Source organism: Papilio machaon, chromosome 28 (assembly GCF_912999745.1).
Source record: "Papilio machaon chromosome 28, ilPapMach1.1, whole genome shotgun sequence".
Classification (NCBI taxonomy): domain Eukaryota; kingdom Metazoa; phylum Arthropoda; class Insecta; order Lepidoptera; family Papilionidae; genus Papilio; species Papilio machaon.
In genome coordinates, this window is record NC_060013.1 from 2,016,608 (window position 1) to 2,037,446 (window position 20,839).

The 20,839-nt window shown below is 37.3% G+C and overlaps 1 protein-coding gene and 1 long non-coding RNA gene across 2 annotated transcripts; one reads left to right on the forward strand and one right to left on the reverse strand.

Annotated features, from left to right (window-relative positions):
- The first annotated feature begins 690 nt into the window (after positions 1–690).
- On the forward strand, positions 691–11,755 carry LOC123722622 (protein FAM186A-like). Its single transcript, XM_045685043.1, has 5 exons — positions 691–825; positions 2,087–2,254; positions 10,293–10,383; positions 10,648–10,814; positions 11,020–11,755. The coding sequence occupies exons 2-5, from the start codon at positions 2,250–2,252 to the stop codon at positions 11,696–11,698; spliced, it is 942 nt and encodes a 313-aa protein (XP_045540999.1). The 5' UTR covers positions 691–825; positions 2,087–2,249; the 3' UTR covers positions 11,699–11,755.
- LOC123722630 lies at positions 9,082–10,096 on the reverse strand. Its single transcript, XR_006756534.1, has 2 exons — positions 10,051–10,096; positions 9,082–9,359 (listed from the first exon to the last, which is right to left on the reverse strand). It is a non-coding gene; the product is annotated as an uncharacterized LOC123722630 (long non-coding RNA).
- Positions 11,756–20,839: the final 9,084 nt, after the last annotated feature.

A 20,839-nucleotide genomic window follows, 5' to 3' on the forward strand; every position in this document is an offset into this window, starting at 1 on the left:
TCAAAGCTTTAAATTTTTGGGACACGTACCGCCATCTGTTGGTATTTATTTCAACACATAAAGTGAAGTTCAATACTCTTTAATATTCGCTACTAGATGGCGCTAAAATAGTAAGCTATGTCAAAGGGAAATTAACGACATAGTAATATGAAATAATTATGTTAAATTTTTATCCCAAGTGTAGGCAGATTGGTTTCTTGATACATTTGTCTAAAAGTCATCGACATTCTGATACTGGAAAAGTTTGTGCATTATTTAATACTTTAGCGTTTTTACAAAATGAGATAAATGTACTGATACATAATATTTATACTAGATGACGCTTTTGCCAAACTCTAGCAGAAATATTTTAGAATTATTTTAAATTGACTTATAATAAGGTGTAGGTTTTTCGATATTTTATTATTGTTAAATGTAATCAATGTAAAAATAATCGTTTTTGACTAGTTTAAAGCACGATGTTTGCAGTTTGCACTAAAATATAATTAGGCCAAAAAAAAACATGGCTTCTATTTCCTCATTCTAGTTTTACACCGAGTTATTTAAAAACATCACGATTTAGTGTATAAATTAACACAATTTATTTTAATATTAGTATTTAGGTAAATTTATCAAAAGCGTTTAACTTTAAATTCTCAATTGACTCAATGTACCGATAACTTTGGCATTGTTGTTTTTTTTACCCTATTTCCGGTTCAGTTAAACAGTACAAAATATTCGTTTTTTCGTTTAGTCGTCTTGGCATATGTCGTGCAGTGCAGAGCGGTCTGTCAGTCGGGTTTATGAATCTACAAGAGTGGTGCAACTCTTTACAGCTGCTAAACTGTAAGTGCAAAAATAATTATTATATAATAATGTATTCCCTTTACATCAATTTATTTATTTTCGATTTTGAACCAGGTGTGATTAACATTTTGGGATTTGTATCTCTTCTCCGCTTTGTTTGGAATACTTACATTGTATGTTATTTTTCTTTCTTTCTTTATTTATTATTGTTGGTGGAAATTATAAAGCTTATTACGTTTATTTTTAACGTTTTGCTATTTTTTTTTTGGTAAATTTTACGTTGGATAACCTCGCATTGTTATGAAAATGGCGGCCAAACGAAAATAAAATTGGCAATTATATTAAAGTACTAAGGCATTTATCATGTATACGTTTTCTTTATATATACTAGCATTCCTCGGGTTTAATTTAATTTCTTCAGCATGGCGTGTTTTCTTAACTTTAATATATTTAAAATGTAGGTAAGTACAAAATGCTAGAACATTCGCGACTTTTAAAACATTGTTTACCCACGTGGTTATTATTTTTTTTTGTTGATAATTACATGAAATATAACTTTTAGTGTTTAGTTATTATTAGACAAAATTTGTATATAACGAAAATGATGTAAATCATGATTCAGTTTCAATTATTTGTAGGTAATAACTTGTGGATTCTATATATATTGATCCATAGTATAATATGTGTATATTGTTTTTTATTATTGTTACTTTTAGCCTACTATGTTAATAAAGGAATAAATAAATAAAATTATTCTATAAATCAATACAAACAATTTTCCATAGAAAAAAATGTCAACAACAAAAGGCAAAGCTGCATCCATTCAAACCATTATCTCTTTTAGTATCTTGGTCTAATGATTAAGCCATATATAAATAGGCTCTGAATCAGTTCCGCTCACATGAACTTGAAACAGATGAGCTGCGGTTCAACAAATAAATTGGCAGTTCACAGCTCATCACAATGTACTATAACTATGTGAGTCAATGAGCAGCAAGCTCGTGATGCACAGTTCGTATATTAAAGCAAATTATAACTCATGCAGATACAAATTGAGCTAAACTGCGAGACAACTGATCTGCTTCATTTGAGCACTGAGCTCATCTGCAGGTTCTTAAATTGAGTTAACAATGTTTACTTATACTCAATATTCCGAGGAAGAATTTTGCATGTTTTTTTTCCTAAAATAATGTAATTGATGACATGTTTTTGTACCATAGTACGCACTAGAAATGTTTTCGTCAACAAATTTTGTTGCAGTTTAATGAATGAATAAAATATTAATAATTGATAATGTTAGTTTCAGATTGGAGTCATGGGTGATATGTGGTTGGAGGTCAATCCAGTGTTTTGCAGTCGTATCGCAGCAGTTGCAGAGAAGCGGAGTCAACAAGCCTGTCATCAGCAGTCAGCTCTGTGCATGTTAGATGTGACCTGACTTGGTCACTGTTTATTGGATTTCAATGAAGTATGTATATGTTCAGTTATATTGGGGCTTGGACAATAATTTCTACTTTTTTTTTCATGGATATGGACAGTGCTCTCTTTACTATTTCAGCAATTTCTGATGGTTGTTTGCTTTTTTGGTACCTTTTGCTATCAAAATTAGATCATAAAACAAATGGTTTATTCCCTAATTTTTAAATGGTTTTATTTGACTTGCTTTGTTTGTTGCGTGTTTCAAATCTAGTTATCAAAATGAGACCCACTTCCTCTTACTAGATTGCTCTGATATTTGTACATTACTTACTAATCCTTACTTCCTTACTATCCTTATCCTTACTAATCCTTACTAATATTATAAATGCGAAAGTAACTCTGTCTGTCTGTCTCGCTTTCACGCAAAAACTACTGAACCAATTTAAATGAAATTTTGTACACAGATAGTCTAGAGCCTGAGGATGGACATAGGCTACTTTTTAACGCGAAAAAGGGGTTGAAAGTGGGGGTGAAAGTTTGTATGGAATTATCGTCATTTTTACAGGTAGAAGATTGAAACTTATTTTCAAGGCTGCTAATTTGATAAAGATAAATATGAAATTAAATTTTTGTAAAAAATTTACCCCCAAGGGTGCTAAATAACAATAGGGGATGAAATTTTGTTTGTCAATAAATTCGGTTTTGGTGAATGTTTTGTTTAATATGCTTTGCTGTTACCCTTACCAATATTTAGTCTAGAGCCTAAGGAAAGACGTAGGCTACATTTTAACGCGATAAAGGGGTTGAAAGTGGGGGTGAAATTTTGTATGGAATTATCGTTATTTTACCAGATAGAAGCTTGAAAATTATTTTCAAGACTGCTAATTAGATATACGTAAATACGAAATTAAATTTTTGTAAAAATTTTAGCCCTAAGGGTGCAAAATAACAGTAGGGGATGAAAATTTGTTTGGCAATATGTGAGGTTTTGTTGAATATTTTCTTTAATATGTTTTGCTATTACCCTTACCAATATTTAGTCTAGAGCCTGAGGTAGGATATAGGGCACATTTTAACGCGAAAAAGGGTTTACAAGGGGTTGAACGTGGGGGTGAAAGTTTGTATGGAATTATGGTCATTTTTACAGTTAGAACTTGAATCTTATTTTTAAGGCAGCTAATTTGATATAAATAATTATGAAATTATTTTTTTGTAAAAATTTTACCCCCACGGGTGCTAAATAACAATAGGGGATGAAAATTTGTTTGGCAATATGTGAGGTTTTGGTGAATGTTTTGTTTAATATTTTTTGCTGTTACCCTTACCAATATTTAGTTTAGAGCCCGAGAAAGGACATAGACTACTTTTCAACGCGAAAAAGGGTTTTTAAGGGGTTGAAAGTGGGCGTGGAAATTTGTATGGAAGTATCGTCATTTTTACAGTTACAAGTTTAAAACTTATTTTTGTGGCTGCTAATTTGATATAAATAAATATGAAATTCAACGTTTGAAAAAATATTATTTTCAAGGATGCTAAATAAAAATAGGGGATGAAATTTTGTTTGGGAATATTTTAGACATTTGGCGCGGTCCTGGCACACCTCTCTCTATGTTCTTCTACATCCATACATCAAATCATAGCACGTCGGTTAAGTAAAATAATTAGCCTAAAAAAATTCTATCCGAAGACAGAATTTTACGCGGACGAAGTCGCGGGCACAGCTAGTTAAATTATAAATGCAAATGTTTGGATGGATAGATGGATGTTTGTTTAAGGGTATCTATAGAATGGCTCAATGGATCTGGATCAGATTTAGCTTATATGTAGATCATATTCTGGAAGAACACATAGGCTACTTATTATGTTTTTTTTTATTTCGCGTGGTGTGAGTCGCGGGCGACAGCTAGTTTTATAATAAGTCTCGATGTAAATACAATGTTATATGAAAAATATAATTTGATGTTTAAAATTTTTCAAAATTTGAATGATTTTTTTTAACCAACAAGTTAAAAAGATATATAAAAGAAGACTAGCTGTGCCCGCGACTTCGTCCGCGTGAAATACTGTCTTCGGGTAGTATTTTTTAGGCTCATTATATTTTACATAACCGATGAAGAAGAGGTAGAACACAGAGAGAGGTGTGCCAGGACTGCGCCAAATATAGGTCCTGGGTATCTATTTACCCTTCTAGGTTAAGGGCATGAATTTTAGTAAGGCTACATCCTTACAATGATGGCCAGTGCTAAAAAGTACATAAAAACGTTTAAGAGACAAAATTCCGTTGCATTTAAACTATTTATATGTGATTTCGTGTTTAAAAATTTTATATGAAATTGATCTAGTCAGCCAAAAGTAGTATTTAATTATTTCTCTAACATTGTAAACTTAGTCCTCGAGAGAAATTTATTTCTAAACAAAAATTATAAGGGGGCAATAGTCATGTTCATCCTGAAAAATGGGACATGGATCCAAAAAGGTTGGGAAACACTGCTCTAGACTATCTGTGTACCAAATTGAATTTGAATTGGTTCAGTAGTTTTGGTGTGAAAGCGAGACAGACCAGACAGAGTTACCTTTGCATTTATAATATTAGTAAGAAAGTAAGGATTGACAAGATTTGTAACATTCATACAATGCTTTAAGTTGCCTTAAAGTTCTGAATCTTTGGTGATCATAAACATTGTAAAGATAATTAACCTTTTACAACATTTTGTTAGATGAGTGCACAATTTCATGTATGAATTCAATTTTATCTTAATTAAACAAACAATAAGTTCTAAACTCTTTACCGTTTGTTTAGTGATAGCTGTTAAGTGTGTGAATTTTTGAGTCAATATGCATTTATAAAGACATGAAAGTCACCTCACCCCTGTGAAAGTGGCAGAATTTAGTACAGCAGTATTTTGCAGTCTATTTATCTGTTGAAAATAGTCAAAGGTTTTTTAAATGTGTTTAGTAAAGTTTAAACATACCGCAAAAATAAATTTGTGTGATATAGGTTAGGTTATTGTTTTCTTTGTATGTTACTAATAATATAAATGCGAATGTTTAGATGGATGTTTGTTTGAAGGTATCTCCGGAACGGCTGAATGGATTTTGGTGAAATTTGCCACAGATAGATCATATTGGCTACTTATTATGTTTATTTATTTATTTTATTAGTATCGTGCGGACGTTGTTGCGGGCAACAGCTAGTTTGATATAAATATTAAGTGAATGTGATGGCCGATCGAGATTATTAAGCCAACAAGATGGACAAAATGGCTAGTTGATATTAATTATAATGTAATTCACTCATTGTATGTGAAGTAACTTGTGATTGTGTAAAAAATTAATAAATATTATAACAATATATTAATTTGATGGATATAACTTAAGCAAGCTAAACTACTCACCTCCATACATCAAGTTTAAATATTAGAGGATTAATCATTAAGAATCTCGACCCAGTGTTTTTCTTTTCATGCAAACTTGAGAAATTTAAATAACTAAACAGTTGAATGTCTAAAGAAATATAAGTGAAGTGGTAACATGAACACTATTGTGAATAGACCAACAACAACAGTGTTTTAACTTAATACAATTATCATCCGTCATCAAAATTTTAGATCTTCAGGCCAAGAGACCAAGAGTCTGTCCAAAAATGAAAAATCAGTGTGTACAATAACTACAAGCTGCTGGTCTACAACATCGTGTACAACAACTGCAAGCAGCTGGTCTACAACATCGTGTACAACAACTGCAAGCAGCTGGTCTACAACATCGTGTACAACATCTACAAGCAGCTGGTCTACAACATCGTGTACAACATCTGCAAGCAGCTGGTCTACAACATTGTGTACAACATTAACAAGCAGCTGGTCTATAACATCGTGTACAACATTAACAAGCAGCTGGTCTCCAACATTGTGTACAACAACTACAAGCAGCTGGTTTACGACATTGTGTACATCTACAAACAGCTGGTCTACAACATCGTTCACAACAACTGCAAGCAGCTGGTCTACAACATCGTGTACATCATCTACAAGTAGCTGGTCTACAACATCGTGTACAACATCTACAAGCAGCTGGTCTACATCGTGTACAACATTAACAAGCAGCTGGTCTCCAACATTGTGTACAACAACTACAAGCAGCTGGTCTACAACATCGTGTACAACATTAACAAGCAGCTGGTCTATAACATCGTGTACAACATTAACAAGCAGCTGGTCTCCAACATTGTGTACAACAACTACAAGCAGCTGGTTTACGACATTGTGTACATCTACAAACAGCTGGTCTACAACATCGTTCACAACAACTGCAAGCAGCTGGTCTACAACATCGTGTACATCATCTACAAGTAGCTGGTCTACAACATCGTGTACAACATCTACAAGCAGCTGGTCTACAACATCGTGTACAACATTAACAAGCAGCTGGTCTCCAACATTGTGTACAACAACTACAAGCAGCTGGTCTACAACATCGTGTACATCTACAAGCATCTGCTGGACTACAACAACGTGTACAACATCTACAAGGTGCTGGTCTACAACACCGTGTACAACATCTACAAGCAGCGGTTCTACAACATTGAGCAGCTGGTCTACAACATCGTTTACAACATCAACGACATCGTGTACATCAACTACAAGCAGTTGCTGGTTTACAACATCGTGTCAACTTCTACAATAAGCTGGTCTAAAACACCGTGTACAATATCTACAAGCAGCGGTTCTACAACATTGAGCAGCTGGACTACAACATCTTTTACAACATTACCACATCGTGTACAACATCTACAAGCAGCTGGTCTACAACACCGTGTACAACATTTACATGCAGCGGTTCTACAACATTGAGCACCTGGTCTACAACATCGTTTACATCTAAATCATCGTGTACAACTTCTACAAGCAACTGGTCTACAACATCGTGAACAACATCTACAAGCAGCGCTTCTAAAACAGTGTGAACAACAACTATAAGTAATCGGCCTCTACCACACTTCTCATCGTGTACAATTAATTTTTCTACATTCTGCTAAAACTTAAAGCTCAGAAGCAAAAAGTAAAAGGGTGTTTAATAAAGTTGAATCGGTCATTTCAAAAACCTCATAAGTCACAAAATTATAATTTTTCAGAAATCAATAAAAACTGTTTCATACACAAACAAATGAGTTTTGAAGAGCTTCTTTATGGTTAATTTAGTATTCGAGGGGTAAAAAATTAAAATAGCGTATAATCTTTTCGCTTTATTAATAGAAATAATGAAAAAAACCTGATAAACAGTTCTTGACTTATGTTGTTTTAGCGAGAAATAGGTTTAGTGGTATATAATTTAACCAAAAAAATTGTAGTAATCATATTTTTTATTGCTTGTAATTAAGAATTACACTTAAAAATAATCTTATTAATATTTCACATGTATTAATTTGTCATGTTTTAATATCTTTATGGTACATAGTCATATTCTCCATCATTCTCATCTGGATTATCTTCAACATTTGCAGTTGGCCAGCTAAAAATGTTGTTATAAAATGGCATATGCTCTTCCGGAATGCTATCTTGAACTAGTTTTAAATCGTCTATTTTATTTTTATTGATGGGCACTTTCAAATTATAGGCTTTCGTTGATGGAAGTGAAACAGAAGTTGTTATTTTCTTCAATAATGAGAATGAATGTTCAATCAATCCATCAATATATTCCTCGGCTATGATAGTTCCTTTTCGATCTGAATCATATGAAAAACTCATGTATGTCGAAGGTGCAAAAGACTTTTTCTGGTCCTTTGGGACTTTTTTTCCATAAGATTCAGTTGACAAACATTTTTTTTTGTACAAATTTGGCCACCATTTCTTATATTCTAAAACATCTTCAGTTTTTAGCTCTATAACTGTGAATGTTGAGCTGGAGTTCGAAACCAAATCAATGTATTCTCTTGGGACGTAGATACGATCATGCTTCCGAACTTTTTTTTTTATGACTCCAAAATCACGGTCATTTGGTAAGAAGGAGTGACCACGTATGGGAAAATACTGATAAACTACCTTTGAAAAACCATTTTCTGTAAAAAAAGCATGTTGGAAAAAATGTTGACTTAAGTGGTTTTTGAAATGACCGATTCAGTTATTTTTGTATTTTTATACATGAGGAAGAAGCAGTAAAAGATTTTAAGTATTCGCACCCCCACGTCAATTAAATTGGAAATTAAAGATATGTACATCTTTGCAATTTGATCATTGCTCAAAGCTTTGCAATTTATCGGACATAATTTTTTTACATACGCTAAAGTTGAAAAAAAAAATCGAAACGGGACATTTTAAGAAGAGATACGAGATTGAGAAACTTGCAGTGCAATGAATTTTTGTTACGAAAGTTATGTGTTTTAGTGGGCTAGTGTTGTTGTGTACTATCTTCACTTTCTCTGGAGTTCAAACATCATTTAAAAAAATCTTCTCAGAATGACCAAGAAGTCGTTTAAATAAGCATCAGAATTATTAAGTGTTCTTTACAGAACTACATTAATTTCTGTGGGACTCCATCAAAAGTTCTTCTTAGAACTACCTCAAGATTCTGTGGGATTTCAGAAACGTCAAAAGAAGTTATTTTCAGAATTACCTCTAGTTTCATTGGGATTACACTATCGTCAAAAACAAAAGTTCTTTTCAGAACTGAATAGTTTCTGTGGAAATCGGATGATCAATTAAAAAAAGTTCTTTTTAGAACTACCTCTTAGTTTCTATGGGCCTTAACTAACGTCACTAACAAAAGCTCTTTTCGGAGCTACCTCTTGTTGATATGGTTATCAGAAGATCAATAAAAAAGTTCTTTTCGGAACTACCTCTTGTTTCTATGGTAATCAGAAGATCAATAAAAGTTCTTTTCAGAACTATCTCTAGTTTCTATGGTAACCAGAAGATCAATAAAAGTTATTTTCAGAACTACCTCTAGTTTCTTTAGAACTACATTAACGTCAACAACAGAAGTTCTTTTCAGAACTAACTGTAGTTTCAATGGTAACCAGAAGATCAATAAAAGTTCTTTTCAGAACTACCTCTAGTTTCTTTAGAACTACATTAACGTCAACAACAGAAGTTCTTTTCAGAACTAACTGTAGTTTCAATGGTAACCAGAAGATCAATAAAAGTTCTTTTCAGAACTACCTCTAGTTTCTTTAGAACTAAATTAACGTCAACAACAGAAGTTCTTTTCAGAACTAACTGTAGTTTCAATGGTAAGCAGAAGATCATTAAAAGTTCTTTTCAGAACTACCTCTAGTTTCTTTAGAACTACACTAACGTCAACAACAGAAGTTCTTTTCAGAACTCATTCTAGTTTCAATGGTAACCGGAAGATCAATAACAGTTCTTTTCAGAACTACCTCTAGTTTCTATGATAACCAGAAGATCAATAACAGTTCTTTTCAGAACTACCTCTAGTTTCTATGGTAACCAGAAGATCAATAACAGTTCTTTTCAGAACTACCTCTAGTTTCTATGGTAACCAGAAGATCAATAACAGTTCTTTTCAGAACTACCTCTAGTTTCTATGGTAACCAGAAGATCAATAACAGTTCTTTTCAGAACTAACTCTAGTTTCTTTAGAACTACACTTACGTCAACAACAGAAGTTCTTTTCAGAACTCATTCTAGTTTCTATGGTAACCAGAAGATCAATAACAGTTCTTTTCAGAACTACCTCTAGTTTCTATGGTAACCAGAAGATCAATAACAGTTCTTTTCAGAACTACCTCTAGTTTCTATGGTAACCAGAAGATCAATAACAGTTCTTTTCAGAACTACCTCTAGTTTCTATGGTAACCAGAAGATCAATAACAATTCTTTTCAGAACTACCTCTAGTTTCTATGGTAACCAGAAGATCAATAACAGTTCTTTTCAGAACTACCTCTAGTTTCTTTAGAACTACATTAACGTCAACAACAGAAGTTCTTTTCAGAACTTACTATTTTCAATGGTAACCAGAAGATCAATAACAGTTCTTTTCAGAACTATCTCTCGTTTCTTGGTAGTTAAACGTTAATAACATTGCTCTGCAATTGTTAGATGTATCTAATTTGTATGTACTGGTGTTTCAGGGAGCTTTGCAGGTATGGGGTCAGAGATTATCTACAGGAGAATACATTGCAGTTAGCTGGTGCCGGGAGATGTGTGAAGATGTCAAGTTTGGTATGTGTCTATATAATGTAGACGAGTGAGATTAAGGAATAATTGCCAGGTAATTTTTGAATATTAGTTTTATTTGTAGTGTCCAATGTGTAAATGTTATGTGCATAAAGAAATACAAGATTTCTTCGAATCGGAACAAGTGGATTATGTTCATATAACGTTTATGGAAATAAATAATTCAAGCCGGTTGTATTTTGTGTTAATGAATTAAAAATTAATTAAAACGCTTCATTTTAGAGTGAAAATATAGATCGATAATTTCAGTTCCAGGTGCGGTGCCTAGAGCTAAGGCCTGCTGCTGACTGTCTCAGCGGCGTCACTGCAGCGCCTCAGCCTGAGCGTCGCGGCGGCGTCACTGCAGCGCCTCAGCCTGAGCGTCGCGGCGGCGTCACTGCGACGCCCCAGCCTGAGCGTCGCGGCGGCGTCACTGCAGCGCCTCAGCCTGAGCGTCGCGGCGGCGTCACTGCAGCGCCTCAGCCTGAGCGTCGCGGCGGCGTCACTGCAGCGCCTCAGCCTGAGCGTCGCGGCGGCGTCACTGCAGCGCCTCAGCCTGAGCGTCGCGGCGGCGTCACTGCAGCGCCTCAGCCTGAGCGTCGCGGCGGCGTCACTGCAGCGCCTCAGCCTGAGCGTCACGGCGGCGTCACTGCGACGCCCCAGCCTGAGCGTCGCGGCGGCGTCACTGCAGCGCCTCAGCCTGAGCGTCGCGGCGGCGTCACTGCAGCGCCTCAGCCTGAGCGTCGCGGCGGCGTCACTGCAGCGCCTCAGCCTGAGCGTCGCGGCGGCGTCACTGCAGCGCCTCAGCCTGAGCGTCGCGGCGGCGTCACTGCGACGCCCCAGCCTGAGCGTCGCGGCGGCGTCACTGCAGCGCCTCAGCCTGAGCGTCGCGGCGGCGTCACTGCAGCGCCTCAGCCTGAGCGTCGCGGCGGCGTCACTGCAGCGCCTCAGCCTGAGCGTCGCGGCGGCGTCACTGCAGCGCCTCAGCCTGAGCGTCGCGGCGGCGTCACTGCAGCGCCTCAGCCTGAGCGTCGCGGCGGCGTCACTGCAGCGCCTCAGCCTGAGCGTCGCGGCGGCGTCACTGCAGCGCCTCAGCCTGAGCGTCGCGGCGGCGTCACTGCAGCGCCTCAGCCTGAGCGTCGCGGCGGCGTCACTGCAGCGCCTCAGCCTGAGCGTCGCGGCGGCGTCACTGCAGCGCCTCAGCCTGAGCGTCGCGGCGGCGTCACTGCAGCGCCTCAGCCTGAGCGTCGCGGCGGCGTCACTGCAGCGCCTCAGCCTGAGCGTCACTGCGGTGTCACTGCGACGCCCCAGTCTGAGCTGAAGTTCTTTTCAGTTCTCTAGGTGACAGTTAACGCACCTTAATGTACTCTTAAATTTTACGTACCTATACAGTATGTATTTAATACAGTTGTTGTAACCCGCGAAATTGTTAACCAAAGTTGTAAAATCCCTTCCTGTTGCTTTTCTTTGAGTAAATATGAAATTAATGTAAAATGACTGAGTCACTTAAAAGTAGAATGTGTTATTTCTGGTCTACTTCTCAGGGAACCGGGCGTGAGATGTGTTGTAAAAAAAATTATCGGTTACTACGAAATACGTTTCATTAAATGTTTGTTAAATAATTTTGCTCTAAATTTAGTTAAATGTATATATCGCATTTTTGTGCAGGTCCTACAGTTAGGTCTTCTGACTAAAATAGTTATTGGGTTCTATGTCACCGGGCCAGATATCTTTGTTTGACTATATTCAGGTAAAAAATCGGAACGCACTTATCAAACATCTTATAGTATATTTTATTGGGTATATTAAGAGATTGTAACTATTTTAGTCGGATGGCTTGATTTGTTAGTCATATTTTGTAATAACAATTATAAATTACATATGTAATAAAAAGTAAATTAAATTACAATTTACAGTTACAAATAAACCATAATATGTATTTAATGTAAAAATGTAACAAATTATTATTATTAAATATTGTAATTTAAGCCAGGTTTTTTAGTACTACAATTATTTTGTGCCTTGAGTTGATCTGATCATATAGCTCTTTTTGTTACCTCTGTGACAATTGTCTTGGTCTATTATCACTAGAGAAATTCCCGATATCGTTGAGATGATTGCAACTCATTATGTCCGTACGGCTCATATGTTACGGTGAAAGCTTTGTTAATGAATATTCTTGCTTCTTCCTCGTAGTGATCTGTTGCTCCTTTGAATGTAAGAGTAATGCACCGCAACTTTCATCCTCACATTTTCTGAGAAACTTACGAAACTGCTTGATACGTTCCTTTGCACCCAATTATGTTGCGATCTCTTCGACCAGAGTGACTTTAAAGCTATTGTAGAGCAGCGCGAAGGTGTTAACCTTTCAGTCCGTATCTTTTAATATCTTTTCTGCTTCGTTCGCTGGACGGTAACGCTGAGTGGCCCTAAATCTATGCCGTCGCAGGTTGAAAGCACAAGTGTGATGAGGTTAATATTTAGTGTATTTTGGTTAATAAAACTAAATGAAGAAGATACAAGGGTTTATTATACAAAGGTCGAGTCTACCAACTAACTAAATAAAAATTATATTTACAATTTTTTTCCTAGCTTTAGTATTTTTTTTTCTTCCCGGCTTGATGCGGTTTTGTTTTCAATCGCTATTAGCGATAAATGTCTGAGTCGAGTTTGGTCCATATTATTTCTTATTTTTTTTTTTATTATTTTAAATTTGCCAAATGACCTTTCAGCTCCTACAGCAGTGACAGGAATTGTAAAGAATATTAATATTGCTGTAAATAATTCCATTAGGTCGCATTCTAGCACCTCCATGTTTGCTCATTATCTCCATGTTTGTTCTCATATTTGAGGAGGTGAAGAACAAAACCTCACTTTTCCTCTTTTTCTGATTTTGGAGAAAACAGTAAAATGTAAATAACTGACTACAACATCTGCATTTTGTTTTAGTTGTATCATTTAAAGTAGTGTTTCAGACACTTCGTTTTCATTGACATCTCCGGCATCTTTAACTTCTATCGTATGTGAAGAACCATTACACTGATCAACAAAAAGCTTTTTTTTATTGTGTAACAAGAAAAATTTTGGCTGATTCTATTAGGAATAAGGTCAAGTAGAGTAGAATTAGTAGTCTTGTATTTTAGATACGAATAGTTTTATTGTTATATGATTTTTTTTAACTTTTCTTAAATTACAAGTTATTTTAACAAGAATTAAATTATTATCAATGTTATAATATTAATACGAGTACATTTTTATGATTTTCTCCTGTATTTTGCGTCAGGAACATTCCTCTGTAATCCCCAGCAATAATCTGTCAGCATAGTTGGGACTCCATTTTTCCTGGTATCGTTTTTATATGGTAAAAATATCTTGGTGGAATCGTTCCCCGTGTTCATCACTAACAGCACCCAAGTTTGGAGGAAAAAGTCTAAATGTGAATCTTTAAAATGTATTGTTAAGGACATATTGCAGCCTGAGGCTTTATAATTCTCTAAAAGTTCCTCGACAAGTTTGATAGTCATTTGATCGGTGATTTCCAAGTAAATTTTCAGTAATTTTTATAAATGATTCCCAAGTTGGGTTTTCCAAATCATCGAGTTGTTCTTTAAATATATCGTCTTTTATCACTTGCCTGATTTGAGGACCTACAAACACACCCTCTTTTATCTTGGCGTCACTGATTTTAGGGAATTTTTCTTTTAAGTATTGAAATCCAGCGCCATTTTTATTCATAGCTTTCACAAAATTTTTCATCAGTCAAAGTTTTATATGGAGAGGTGGTAAAAATATATCTTTAGGTTGTACTAATGGAGCATGTTTTACATTTTTTATTCCTGGATTAAGAGATTGTCTTTCGCGACAATTTTTCTTAACATAATGGTTCTTCCTATCCCTACTGTCCCATTCGCAAAGAAAACAACAAAATTTTGTATACCCAAGTTTCAATCCTAATAAAAGGGCAACAACTTTTAAATCTCCGCAAATTTTCCATATATGTTCGTCATATTTAATCTTTTCTAAAAGAAATTTCATTGTTTCATAGGATTCTTTCATGTTAGCGGAGGGAAGATTATTGCCTGTGTGTAACAAAACTGCCTTTAAGCTTGTTTTTGAAGCATCGATAAATAAACGCCACTCTTCAATTTTGTACTGTATTATTATGTATTACCCAAAATATTCATAACATCACAGACATTGTTACAAAATATTAAATCATTATCTTGTGAAAAAAAACTTTTTAACTCTTTATCACGATGCCGAAAAAAGTTATTTTTGTGTTTGGTTGCAATAAATTCCATCCTTTTAATCGAGATCCTAAAAGTTCTTGTTGTTTAGACAAGTGTAAATCACAAACTAAGTCATTAAGATCTCCTTGAGATAGTAGGTGTGGCGTTTCTTCCTTGAGACAGATAGATGAAGAAGCAATTTGAAAATCAGGATCAGTACTTTTATTATTATCTGTTTCCTCTGATTCAGTTGAAAGATCAGAGCGTTGAGGTGGTTCTGGTATAGGTAATTCTTCACTGTGAGGAATCGGTTTTTTAGCAGATGACACATCAGGGTACTTAATTTTTTTTTTTAGTTTTAATTGTAATGCCTTTTGTATTAGTTAGACAAAAATAACAATTAGTTGAATGGTCTGTCGGTTCCATCCAAATCATCGGAATTCCAAAAGGCATAGATCGAGATCTTTTTTCCCATCCTGAAGAAGTCTTACACATGTAACACAACAGATGTGAGGAACCCACACTTTATCTTGCTGGCCAACAGGAAAACCGAAATAACTTTCATACAATTTTTTTATTAAAGGTGTTAAATTTCTTCGTTGAGATGCAAAAGTAATTACGTTCTTGTTCTTGGGATAATCCTTGGTCTGGTATCACAACAGCTTGCGGATTCCACGGGAACAATCCACATTTTTTGAATCCATTGGACAACATAGATTTTGTAATATTTTGAAGTATCACTTCTTGCAGTAACTTTGCGAAATCTTTTTTTTTTTAGGATATGAGAACCTCCTTGAACAACATTGTCCATCTTCCATTGATGGATTTTTTTCCTCTATGCTTCTTTGAGGCTTCTGAACACTGCAACATCCATAGGCTGTAAAATATGGGTGGCGTTCGGTAACAAAGCTACCAAAATTATCCCATTTTTTTCACAAAATTGGCTTGTTTGCAAACAAATGGGACGCATGGCCATCCACGAAAAGAATGACTGGAAAAGTTATTTGTTTTTGTAATAACCAGGGATGAAAAATATCGGCAATAAATTCAAACAATGCCTCACATGTCATGCATCCTGAATCCGTTTTTCCTAGCCCCCATTCCTTAGGAAAATTTTCTGCTATATCTTGAGGAATACGCTTATATTTGTAAACGCAAGTTGTGGGAGCTACTTCACCACTTGCACTACCAGTTAGCAAAACTGTAACGCACTCTTTCTCATCAACATTAACTTTTTGAAAAACTGTTTTATCTCCTTTTCTAGCAAGAACTTTGGGGCCCTTAGGATTAAAAAAAAAGCAGACTCGTCACAATTGAATATTCGAGATGGATCTTCCAAGCGGGTGGCACAAACGGCCGCTACGGCCACGCGATGACGTCACCGAAACACCTGCACTTCTTTTGAACTTCTTGGAATTAACTCACAACGAACAGTGGTTTTGCACAAAAGACACGTAATTAGCTTAGAGAGCCACCGAGTCATGTGAACGCCACGGCGGTACCAGAGCGAATCAAGTTGCATAAGTTTTTTAATAATCAATTTATATTCCTAAAAAAATCAGTATACATAAAGTAAATAATAAGCAATGTAATATTATTATTATTATTCAAAATGACCAGCCATGTTTTTAACAAAGGCCTTTAGACGATTTGGCCAGTCATCAATAGCGGCACGAATCTTTTCAAGTGAAATTCGCTTTGCTTCTCGGACAAAGGCTCGCTTCAGTGACTTCAAATTTGGCTGCGATTTTCGACAAGCCCTAAGCTCTAATTCAGTCAATAAAGAATAATCCAGCGGGTTGAAGTCGGGGTTGGAGGAGGGCCATTCGTTAGCCGCGATGCCCTCGACCAAGCTTGGTCGGTTTTTGTCTTATGGGATGGTGCCGAGTCTTGCTGGAAAACCCAATCCTTGTCATGAAATAAAGTATGAGACCGAGGTTTTACAACTGGCTCTAAAATGTCACTGATAATTCTTGGTTTCGCCTTCCTACCTGGATGATGAATACGCGCGACATTCCGTGCTGAAGATGGGACATCATTGCTACTTTTGGCATATACTTTATTGTTTTGTTGAACTTTTCTTCGACAGTAAAGATTTTCTCATCGGTGAAGAGTATCTTACTCTAATCGTGTCTTTTATGCAGTATTGGACAGCGTTCGCGTCGCAATTTACGAAGGCAATCGTTTAAAAAGTGAACTTTCCTACGGCTGTACGCCATTACCTTAAAAGACCACTGTTTTGGCGGTCTTGCAAAGAACTTTTCTACTTGTATCGTTTGATAGACACAAAGTTACGGCTCACACCAAAAGATTTCACCTCACGGATAATCTCCATTGGTTTTTTTCCCACCTTAAATAGCGAGATCACGGTTGCACGTAATTCTTTGTTTTTTTTTGGCTCCATCACGAGAAAATTGAAAGAAATAAATCTGTAAATCAAAATAATTGAAAGCTAACATTCCAAATTTAAAATTGGAAAAAGAAATAAACAGCGGCCAGTACTATTTTATTTATTTTTAAAGTACAAAGTTTGTCTCAAAACTTATGAACACTCGAGGTATATGTGGTAGAAATTGGCACGTTCCCCTATTGTCAAGTTTAATAGTGTTTTTTCATTTAATTGGAAGTAATAGTAAAGTTTACGTACACGAAGGTCTGATTGCAGCCCATTCTTCTCTTGAGAGTTGCTCTGTGAATAATTCTTGACCGTCTTCTGGTACGTTTCTTTCATTTACGTACAACTCGATGACACATTCGGATTCAGACGTTGTCGATTCGCTCGACGATACGTTTACGCTTGAATTATTCATAGTATTGTCCGACTTTGTGTTTGCTTCGTCAACAAGCAATGGAATATGGATACCTTTTTCTTGTCTTCTTTTGAGATAAATTCTCTCAAATCTTTATTCTTATTGTATAAGCTCCGTGAAGTGTTACATCCGTTGTAGATTTCATTTTCTTCCGTTTATTTCTAAGGTTAACTTATTTGTAATTTTCATCATTATATGATGTTTTGTAAAAAAATGAGAACATTATCTTTCTCCACTCTTACCATTTTAATCTCGTTCCAATCGTTTTGTGAAGAACACAAAATGCTTTTGTTGAAAAATTAAGTCCCCAATCTTCTTGTAAAGCTTTTAAATCATAAAATGAATCAAAATTCATTTCAAGTACGTTTTAAAGCAGGCTCAGATTTTTTGGAATACTTAATTAAGTCTATATATTGATCAGGCTTGTATATAGGACACGAATTTTTTTTTTCAATGAGACTATTAATGCTATCTGCTTCATTCTGAGTATTACCCCGAATTAAAAATTTATGTGTTGTATTTTTTATCATTAGACTTCGCACGGCGTACAGATAAAGGCAGACTATACCTTTGGTGTTCATAAGTTTTGAGACGAAATAAAAGTTGCATAAGTTACTTGTTTTCGGAGATGTCGTTGCTGTTAACCCTATTGATGGTATTTACAGCTTCATCAAATACAGGGCTCTCGATCACAGATGACCGAGAGCTAAAATAAAATACTAAAAGCTTGTATGATGTGAACAAGCCTATCTGGCACTTTGAGTTGGTATAGCTTGTAAACAAGGCCATTGTCCAGACTTTGTCAAAAGCCTTTGCGATATCGAAAAAGAGGGCGCAAGAATTAATGGACTTTCTTGCAGTGAAACCGGTAAGAATAGAGTCCGTGAGTCTATGTACTTGTTGTTCACACAAGTGACGGGGACGGAAACCGAATTGTTCGTCGGGGATGAGATTATTAGAGAAAGCGTGAGCTTTGAGCCGCCTTAGGATAACGTGTTCGTAAAGTTTACCCATTGTGTTAACAAGGCTAATCGGGCGGTAGCTAGAGGGGTTATCCGGCGGTTTGCCGAGTTTAGGGATTACTCTGACTATAGCTTCCTTCCAAGCGTCTGGAAAGGAGCTGTTCGCGAGCAGGATACGTTCTTTATACGAGTATGTACGTGCTACCCATAGTATGTTTACGTTAGTTGACCAAATTATTGGTCCAGACAGCATTGATGGTGTCAATATGCTGTAGAATAACGTTTAATCGTTCTTCCCCAGACTTCGCGGCACGGATTTCTCGGGAAAGTATAAGGATGTCTGGAATGTTTCTATTTTTGAGATAGCTTAGGAGTTGAGAGATCTCGGTGACTGTGGAAAACTTTGGTTGTTCGTTGCCCTTAGGGGGCCTAGAGGCCGTGGTTTTACTTTCGACCTCGTGTCCTGAAGGGACTTGATCATATGATGCTGACGTGGGTCTGTTCCATGCCGAATTTGCCGGTAGTGGAGCGGGGACGAATGTTTCGCGAGCGTGTTCCCGACCTCGGGTTTAGTACGCGAGATTGGGACAGCGCATTCGAATAATTAGGTCTCGATACTATCATGCTACGCGGTGCCCTTCGGTATCCGCGGTAATTCGCGGGATGTCCATCGTTGTCGCAAAGGATACATTGGTGAGGTTCTTTCGTGCCTTTTGCACGGGAGAAATCTTCTGTTGCATGATCCCCGGCGCATTTCACGCACCTGGGATGTGCAAAGCAGTTGCGAGCAGAGCGACCATAATACTGGCATCGGTAGCATTGCCCTATAATACCTGTTTTGCGAGGGGCCTCTACGGAAATGCCCGAGAGGCCACACAGGGTTTTGAGATTGTAAATGGCCTTTCCTTCAGAAATGAGATCTAAGGTGGCCATAATCAATGACATCTTCGTCTTGTACTTTGGGTGGATCATTCTAGCAAGAGAAATGATTGGGAGGCCTTGTTTTTTGAGTTCCTCGTCTACTAGATCAAGGTCCTCTTCTAGTGGGTAGCCTCGGATGACTACCCGCAGTCTTTTCTCTTCTGGGAGAGAAAAGGTGTGAAAGCCGAGATTTTGTGATTTGAGGTGTTTCGTAACGGTACGAAACTCCTCAACACTGGCTAAGTGAAATTTTACGCCCTGCGCTGTTGACTGCGCTCTAAGGCACATAATATTAACTGAGGCCATCCATTTGGAAACGGTCTACCGTTTCCAAATGGATGGCGGATGGATGGTGGAGTGGTCTACCACTTTCCCTTTTCCTGGAGGATTATCGGGGGAGGGGGCTTTTCCTTCCGGGGTTCGGAGGGCACATTGGACTGTGCGGCTTTCTTAGCGGGTGCGGCAGTTTTGCGCAGAGATTTGGCTCCACGATTCCACTTGTTTGTAACCAATTGGAACTCAATGTTCATGTTGGAGTCCGAATTTTCCGCGTCAGAAGAGTCGGAAATGTTGTCATGAGCCCATTGGCCCGAGGAACCAGGAATGGGAGAGGTGACTTTTGTACTGTCTGAGTACGAGAGGGATGAGGTAGCGGATTCGGGACGCGCAGAGGACGCGGGAGTTGGATTCGCGGTAAGAGCGGGTGACGGACGCGCTGAGGGCACGTTTCTAGCGCGAGTGGTTTTTGTAGCCGGTGCGTTTTGCCGACTGGCGAGATGGGCGTCGCTAATGGCGGGTATTGAGGCCCTACGGGTTGTTAAATAACTTTCCCACACTTGGGGATGTTGCGCTTTAAGAAAGTCCATGAGTTCGGACTCTCATCTTGAGTATGCGATGTTTTTAAAAATATAACACGTGTGAATTGAGATGAACTAGTCCCGACGCTTTAGGTGCGCCGGGATGTGTACCTAGCTTGCTGCCTATTGCAATAAGCGGAGGGGTTGTATGATTTTAGGGAAAATAACTACACTAACTTACGTGTGGAGTCTCGTTGCGCCCACTACACAACACAATAACACTTAACTGAACTAGCAACGCTTGGCCCCCCTAGCGGGTGGCACAAACGGCCGCTACGGCCACGCGATGACGTCACCGAAACACCTGCATATCTTCTTTTGAGCTTCTTGGAATTAACTCACAACGAACAGTGATTTTGCACAAAAGACACGTAATTAGCTTAGAGAGCCACCGAGACATGTGAACGCCACGGCGGTACCAGAGCGAATCAAGTTGCATAAGTTTTTTAATAATCAATTTATATTCCTAAAAAAATCAGTATACATAAAGTAAATAATAAGCAATATAATATTATTATTATTCAAAATGACCACCCGTGTTTTTAACACAGGCCTTTAGACGATTTGGCCAGTCATCAATAGCGGAACGAATCTTTTCAAGTGAAATTCGCTTTGCTTCTCGGACAAAGGCTCGCTTCAGTGACTTCAAATTTGGCTGCGACTATCGACAAGCCCTAAGCTCT